Here is an 8,924-nt window from a genome sequence, read left to right on the forward strand (position 1 = left end):
CTCTGTGCATGACAGGGGGCAGCGCCCCAACTCCCCAATCGGCCCTGCTCTGAGCCCGACCAGGGACTGCACCTAGGGATTGGGCCTGCCCTCTGCCACCCGGGAGCAGGCCTAAGCCAGCAGGTCATTATCTCCTGAGGGGTCCCAGACTGCGAGAGGGCACAGGATGGGCTGAGGGACCCTCCCCTCCCCCCCAAGTGCACAAATTTTTGTGCACTGGGGCTCTAGTCTATATAATAAAAGCCTAAGCAAACATTACAGCAAAACCACCAAAACAACCAGTCATTATGATGTGCACTGACCACCAGGGGGCAGACGCTCAATGCAGGAGCTGTCCCCTGATGGTCAGTGCGCTCCCACAGGGGAAGCACTGCTCAGCCAGAACCTGGGCTGATGGCTGGAGAGCGCAATGGCAGTGGCAGGAGCTTCTTCCACCTCTTCAGCAGTGCTAAAGGGCAGGGAGCTGAGCAGTAAGGATCAGCGAGCAGGTGGGTGGTGGGCGGTAAGGAGAGAAGGGTCCTGGACTGTGAGAGGGATGTCTGACTGCTGGCTTAGGCCCGCTCCACAGAAGTGGGCCTAAGCCAGCAGGCGGACATCCCCCAAGGGCCTCCAGACTGCGAGAGGGCACAGGATGGTCTGAGGGGACCCCACCCACCCACTAATTTCATGCACTGGGCCTCTAGTATAATTATATGTGTCCTCTCCCACTCTCTTTTCATCCCATATGTGCAAAGGAAAACACCTAAAAATACATATACAAAATTTTATGATATCTAAGAAAGTTAATAGGAATGTTTAACTTCTCTTATATATTTTAAATTTCCTGAATTTTCATAAATACATGAGTCACTGATACAGTGGTGAAAACTTTATTTTGAAAAAAATTCAGATATTATTTTTATAAAATGAACAAAAAATGTAATTAAATATATGAAAGCAGGGTAATGAAATTAATCAAAGTACACAGTGTCTTATTAAAAGCCAGCAGTTAGGACAGAAATAACTAGGGTAAGAGTGCCAGAAAAACTGAACATAGCTTTGTTATACTAGGATATGAAACAACATAAGCAACACCTTTTGCAATATTTCCTGCTATAAAGGGAATCAGTTTTAATTGTTCCTTGGACATCTGGATATATATGGAACATTTGAGGTGCCAAGTCAACTTGATTTAAGTTAAATTATGATTAGTAAGAGAAACATTTTAATTGCTCTTTATATTTTTAAGAAGATTTATATACAAATCCATCTTGCATTTCTTCTTTCATAATATTATTTTAAAGTCCTTTAATTGAAAATAATGGCTATATTTCAAAAAGACCATTGGATATGCTCTGGTATTGGTTCATTCTGTCATTCTCTGGGAATTTTAACAACCACCTTTGTTTTCATACTTTCAATTTTTGCTTTAGCCTCTTGTAATCTTTCACAAGCTTTCTGAAAGGCAATCATATCATAAACAAATTTTTCTTCAGAGTGTCTTTTACAGCTTTCTCTAGCCCTAAGAGAGAAAAGTAAAGATTATGGAGTGAGGTACTTTTAAATTACTAAAATCATAACATTTAGTCAGATATTTATTGATAATTATATATATTAAAAATAGACATATACAAATAGGAAAAAAGACAGAACTTCACTTATTGCATAGAATTTTATTATACCATTCACTAGGATTTATTTTAGGGTATTATTTTTAATAGTTCTATTAGCTATAACAAAATCCATACAAACTATGGCTTAGATTCCTAAAGAGGCATCTAAACCAGATTATGACATGATTTGCAGAACTTTTACTCAAGCCTCACTAGATCTAAACTTCCAGGAGTCTGGTTTTGTTGTTGTTGTTGTTGTTGTTGTTTTCAGTTTTCTTTAGCTTACTCCATTCACTTGTTTCACCCAGCCCTGCAACCCTCTTCACTCTGATATCTGTCAGCCTTTTCTCTCTCAATCTGTTCCTATTTTGTTTGTTAGTTCATTTTGTTCATTAGGTTCCACATATAAGTAAAATCATATGGTACTTCTTCCTCTGACTGGCTTATTTCACCTAGCATAATGCTTTCCATCCATGATACCACAAAAAATAAGAGCTCCTTCTTTTTTATATCAGAATAGTATTCCATTGTATAGGACTCTGTTATTAACTGAACTGTGTCCCCTCCAAATCCGTATGTTGAAGTCCTAACTCCCAGTACCTTAGAATGCAACTGTATTTGTAGAATAGGTCCTTTAAGAGGTAATTAAATTTAAATTAGACCATATGGGTGAGCTCTAATCCAATATGAGAAGATGAAGAGACACCAAGGATGTGCACACACAGGACAAAGGCCATGTGAGGACACAAGCCAAGGAGAGAGGTCTGAGGAGTAACCAAACCTGTAAACACATTGATCTTGAACTTCCTGCCTCTAAAATTGTAAAAAAATAAACTTCTGTTTAAACCACACAGTCTGTAGTATTTTGTTATAGTAGCCCTAGCAGACTAATACAGAGTCTAAGTTAGAGAAAGATGAAGCAGGTTATACTGTCAAACCTGGAAATGTCATGGACCTTAGATTAACTCATTCACCCCTCCTCATTCATTTAAGAGTTATCCTATATAATAAAGAGGTAATATGCAACTTAACCCTCACACCCTCACAAGATGGCTGCCTACGACCAGGCCAGCAGGGGGATTAGTGAGGTACGACCAAACGACTGAACAGCAGGTTGCATGGGGCAACCAGGCTGGCAGGAGGGTTAGTGAGGGATGACCAAATGACTGAACAAGCAGATTGTGTGGGCCAACCAGGCTGGTGGTGGGGGGGTGCAGTTGGGGGCAACCAGGCCAGCAGGGGGGGAAGTTGTGGGTGATTAGGCTGGTAGAGGGTCAGTGAGGGGTGACTAGGCCAGCAGAGGGGCAGTTGGGGGCGACCAGGCCAGCAGGGGGAACAGTTAGAGGTAATCAGGCCGGCATGCAGAGGCAATGAGAGGTGATCAGGCCAGCAAGGGGGGAGGGAGGCAGTTAGGGGCAACCAGGCAGCCAGGCAGGTGAGCGATTAGGAACCAGTGGTCCAGGATTGTGAGAGGGATCCCAGATTGGAAAGAGTGCAAGCTGGGCTGAGGGGACCCCACCCTGTGCATGAATTTCATGCATCGGGCCTCTAGTGTATTATAATGTTTGTCATATTCCCTAAATTCTATAAATATAAAGATACATATAACATGATATAACTATGAGAAGCTTATAAAAAGTAAAGAAAAATAAAGGTTTTTAAATCTAATCTAATAATAGACAAACAAGGTAATTGATTGTACCTTCGCTACGCCTCCCATTGGCTAATCAGCGAGATATGCAAATTAACTGCCAACAAAGATGGCAGTTAATTTGCATATGTAGGTGCGAAGCGGAGCAGTGAAGGCGCTGAAGGCGGCTCCGAAGGCCTGGGTGCCGGGTGCTGGAGGAAAACCGGTGCTGGCAGCCAGGGGAAGGGAAGGCCTATTGCACGAATCTTTTCGTGCAACAAGCCTCTAGTATATAAATAAAATGAAAGCACTATACAACAAGACAGTGAAACATGGTGAAAACTGCCAGAGGAAAGATAAGACAGGCCTCAGTGCTAAAATAAAAGCACGGAGGGTAGCACAGCTTGGCATCCCAGAGAAGTGGCAGCACTCTATTTGTAAGGGTCAGACAGTTCTGGTAGGAACAGTAGAGCAGATAAGCCTAGAAAAACAGACTTATATAGATCATCGTGTTCTTTATATATGTTTAAGGGAACTCAAAATCTAGACTTGGGAAGTGAAAAAGAAGCCTAAGTCTATAAAGTCTAAAAATTAATTACCAAGTGGCTTTGGACAAGTTCTTCACATTCCCTCTGCCTCATTTCCTTCATCTTCAAAGGGGAATAATCCAACTCAGAATTCAGTAAAGGACTAAATGAATTAACACATTTAAAATCCTTAGAGGAGTGCCTGAAATTTAATCATTGCTTTTACTGGGTAGATAACAGTGGCATTCATCAGGACAGAAAATATAGAACAACTAGATAAGGAAGAAGATTAGGGTTCTGTTTTTTGTAAAATTGGGTCTAAAAAGCCTGGCTATCCACGTGGCGATGAGAAGAGAGTTACACAGAGAGAAGCAATGGCTTGTGGTTAAGAGTACAGGAAGTGAAGCCATTTTGCTTGGGTTAGAATCCCAGATCTACAACTTATTGATTGTGCGGTTTCTGAAAAGTTATTTTAAGTTCCGTCTGCACCATTTTCTTCATCTTTAAGAAGGGACAATTCATCTCAATGGATTTAGTAAGAAGTAAATGACTTAATACATTGAAAATCTTTAGAGGAATTCCTAGAATGTAACGACCACTCATTGAAAATCAGCTATAACTATTCTGTCTGGGGCTCGGATAATAGTCTTGTCTGGACATGTAGCTGAGCAAAAGTCATGGCAAAAGTGACTTTGCACCTGTAATTAAGTCTAAAAAATGTATTGAAATAGCCATCCTACAGATAATAATTATAAACTGTGGAAAAAATGTTTTTTAAAAAACCCAAATATTTAAAATAATTGAAGAGAAACACAATGATTGATTATAATTAGATAGTATACCAGGATCAAATAATTGGAAAATAAAATTATGAAATTATTTCCATTTTACAATACCATAAAAATCTTATAAAATACTTGGACTCAAGCTTAATAAAAATATGAAAGGCCTGTCTTTAAGGAATATATGTGGTGAAAGTAAAGGAAGAGTTAAAAAAATAAAAGATCTTAGGCATCAATAAGTATGCAAGAGTTTCAAATTTAAGAGGTAAAGCAGTTCCAAGTGATGAGAGGGGTTTTCTTATGTCTTTGGAAATGAGTTTAAAGGTTTTGGGGGTTCAAGAGTATTTAGGTTAAGAAATTGAGAGGGTTGTTCTTATGAATTTGGAAGTGAACTGTAATTATAGAAGTTGGATGAAGGAAAGCTCTATAAATCAAGATAAGACCACAGTTAATGAAGAGGGTAGTGGAGGAGGTCAATTGATGACCAAAATAAGAACAAGCAGAGATAATGTAATTGGATAACTGCCTTATGTGCCACAAATTCTTGCTGGTTGATACTCAACTTCACAGTGGACACCCTGCTGCCCTGAGCAGTGTCATAACTTTTTCAAAGTATGGACAAGAATATTTTGGAAAACTATTGTACCTGGTACATAAGTTTTTTTAATTTCAAAGTCTCTTTTTAATTCATTCTTAAATGTCCCTGTGGGTATTTTGTAAATTTTCTAAACTAGAGATTTATGGTTCCCCTTTCTTCTTTCATGTTCCCTCACTCAACAGCAAGAATAGGGAGATACTGTCTCAGTAATGACTTCACTAGTTATTGAAATTTGTCAGAATGCTTTTAGGTCAAGTATTTGAACCGGAAAGAAAATGAAAAAGAATTGAAAATTAAAGTCTCTAGACAGACAACTTTTTTGAGTCTCAGCTCCTTTCTACATGTTGATACTCCAGCTTTATTTGAAAATGTTCATAAATAAAACTCAATAATACCTTTCAGGACAACACTGTATTGTCTTATTCTTGTGTGCTTTCAAAGGTAATATCTTTGAAGGAGTTTATAAGAGAAGATAATTCAGTTAAGATACATTAGGAAGCTCTTAACTCTGCATCCTCTACAAATTAATGATGGCCAGACATTCAATTTGCTGTGGTAAACTAAGCTGATTATATTCTTTTAATACTGATTTGTATTTTGATATACCACAAAATCTGAGGAAAAAGTTGTTTTATTGTCTCATCTTTGGTAATATATTAGGACATACTTGTCATTTTTGGTTGTTTCTGTTTTCCAAAGTAGAATATATCATGTTATAAAGTACTGTTTATTAGATCTCAACATTTAGTATGCAGTATTCACATTAAGTTTATTTAAACACTTATATCAAAACTGTACCTACCTAAGTTCCATCATGTATTTACGTAAATCCTTTTGAAGTCTTTCTGTTTCTCGTTTTCCCTGAACTATCAGATGTTTCTCTTTTAAGAGATCATTGTTCTTCTTCAATATCTTCATTTTATTTACACTTCTGTCCCAAATAATGAGCTCATTATTTAAGTTTTGAATTAATAAACGGTCTCTAGCTTTTTGGTTTTTTTCTTCTAGAAACAAAGCTCTCCTCTCTCTAACTTTTTCAAGGTAGTTGGATCTGACCTGCCAAAGTTGGTACAAACCATTCTGAATTGCCCTGTTATCTTCTGCCATTTGTTTTTGTACAGCCCGTTTTTTCTTCTGTAACATTTCTTGAACATTTAAGCTGACTTTTTCTTGGGCAGTTTTTGCCTTGGTTATAGCTATTCCATTTTTCTTGTGGCTTTCCTGCTTCTTTTGTTCTAAGTGATATTCATCAATATCATAAAGTGTTTTGAGCTTTATTCCGGTTCTGTGTATCGTAAAAAACTCTCTTCTTGCATTCTTCTCCAACAGCAGGTGTGGTTTGGTAATTACTGGTTTTTGCTGAGTAGTAGAAAGTGGCTGTGTATATGTAGGAAAAGAAGCTTGTTCTTTCTTTTTCAATACTGCATACTTCAATGAATCTGAAGAATGTATGGGGAGTTTGAATACTGATATCCTAAAACTGGCATGCAATTCTTCATCCTCAATTTCATCTTCAGACTCCTGACCTACATCAGAAAGCAGACAAATATAATGCATGATATAAGTGTTAACCACAGCTTATTTTCTGTCTCAATTGTCTTAAAAGATACATTAATAAAATTCACAAGAACCTATTATTTATTTATATTAAGAAGTATTTTTCCAAACTAATGTTCCTTTTCAATTTGTGAGTCAATAGTGATTTTAGAAAGAAAATCACTGTTGAAACATTTTAACACAGAAATGCACTGATTCCTGTGTTTCCTGCATTATCTTTTTCAATTATTTAACTTGCACTGACTCAATAGCAGTATCTTATACTTAATCATACATATTATTTTTACATATAGTTATCTCATATTTGCAAAGAACTCTCTATCTGTTTTACCTTGTTTTTCTTAACTCTGGTAGAGACTAATAGCTGCCAACAATGTTGTTTTTCTCTTCATGGGACACACAAAGGAAACAAATTTCTCAGCTTCCTTTGCTATTATTGTGACCATGAGACCAAGCGCCCTCCAATAGAGGGAGGCAGAAGTAATATATATCATTTCTGGTCCACGGATATTTAGAAACAGATGTGCCTCCTCCTTCTTTATTCTTCTGATCCACCACACAGAGATAAGGTCCTCAAAGATGGTAGTTACACAAGGTGGGAGGACCCTGGCTCCCTGAATCATTGCTTGAAAAACTACTCACTGATAAGGATTATCTAACTCACACTCTATGGAAACCAGAAATAAATGGCAATTATGTGTGAGTCAATAAAAATTTCTGGGTCTATCTGTATCATAGCAAACCTAACTAATGTAATATTTTCTGACAAGCCTACTGATGAATTTAGTGGAAAATACTGGTTAAAAAGTTCTATTGATGAATCTTAGGAACAGATGTTTTCATGTTCGACTCTATTAAAATTACATCTTGCTAATTATACTCTATAAGTATTTTATCTTTTCTAATAGAAGATTCTTGTAAAATCTTTATATATCAAATCTGATGGTGGAGGTTTTATGAAAGTTAAGGTTGCCATGAAGAATGGCAGGGCCTGTGGTCTGGGCAGGAAGTGGGAAAAAAGAGAACAGGTAAGATTTTCAATAGAGGCCACAGGAATGTCAACATTAGAAAAGGAAGCAGTGTTTAGAGCTAAATAGAGAACCAAGTCTTAGCAAGTAAAAAAGGATATAAGGCTAAAGTATCCACAAATAAGTGTTAAGAGTTTGGGCCCAAGCCAGGCTGGTGTGGCTCAGTGGTTGAGCATCGACTCATGAACCAAGAGGTCACTGGTCCCTGGTCAGGGCACATGCTTGGGTTATGGGCTCGATCCCTAGTAGAGGTGTGCAGGAGGCAGCCAATCGATGATCACTGATGTTTTTATCTCTCTCCCCCTCTCCCTTTCTCTCTCTCTAAAATCAATAAAAGCATGTTAAAAAGAGTTTGGGCCCAAAGCAAATCACTAGAGACACAGAGGAACAAAGCCAGAGTTTCAGATCTATAATAAATAGGGTGTGGTCTGGAGCAATTATCTAGAAATAGCACTGTTTAGTGTAATTTGATTTTAAATGTGAACTTTGGCATGGAAAAGCTTGCTAAGAGTAAAAGATCAAGTATAGAAAATACAATAGTAATAAGTTACTAAAGGTTCTGGTCACCAAATACAATTTGTGTAGGGTGGGATGGTTTCCCCACAAAAGCATGCAGTGCTCTGAATCCAGCTGGGTGTCTTAGAATTCAACTCAATTCTGACAATATCAACTTGGAGATATGGTCAGACACTACAGGTTAAGGGATTCAGTCCTACAAGACTGTGCACCCTGCTTTAGGTGCCAATTGCAAGTCCAGGTTATGATGATCAATCAACTATAGATTGGCAGTTCTATTGACCCCCTTCTTGGGTTCAATTAATTTGTTAGAGTGGCTCACAAAACTCAAACATTTTAGTTATTATATTTCTGGTTTATTATAAAGGAATATATATATATATATATATTAGAAGCCTGGTGCACAAAATACGTGCACTTGGTGTGTGGGGGGCGGGGCTTAGCCTGGCTTGTGCCCTCTCACAGTCTAGGACCCCTTGGGGGATGTCCGACTGTAGGACATCCTTAGCACTGCTGTGGAGGCGGGAGAGGCTCCCACCACCACCGCTGTACTTGGCAGCCGTCAGCCTGGCTTTTGGCTGAGCAGAGCTCCCCCTGTGGGAGCGCACTGACCACCAGGGGGCAGCTCTTGCATTGAGCATCTGCCCCCTGGTGGTCAGTGTGTGTCATAGTGACCAGTCATTCCCAGTCCTTC

General features: G+C 38.5%; 1 protein-coding gene across 1 annotated transcript in view; it reads right to left on the reverse strand.

Annotated features, from left to right (window-relative positions):
* Window positions 1–1,308: 1,308 nt before the first annotated feature.
* LRRIQ3 (leucine-rich repeats and IQ motif containing 3) overlaps window positions 1,309–8,924 on the reverse strand; it is a 95,796-nt gene continuing 88,180 nt past the window's right edge. Inside the window, exons 6-7 of the mRNA XM_014544349.1 lie at window positions 5,932–6,655; window positions 1,309–1,501 (exon numbers count right to left, since the gene is read on the reverse strand). Coding sequence (XP_014399835.1) covers window positions 1,354–1,501; window positions 5,932–6,655 — 872 coding nt within the window. The 3' untranslated portion in view covers window positions 1,309–1,353. The remainder of the gene's footprint in view (window positions 1,502–5,931; window positions 6,656–8,924) is intronic.

The sequence above is a fragment of the Myotis brandtii genome, unplaced genomic scaffold, assembly GCF_000412655.1.
Source record: "Myotis brandtii unplaced genomic scaffold, ASM41265v1 scaffold36, whole genome shotgun sequence".
In the NCBI taxonomy this organism is placed as follows: Eukaryota; Metazoa; Chordata; class Mammalia; order Chiroptera; family Vespertilionidae; genus Myotis; species Myotis brandtii.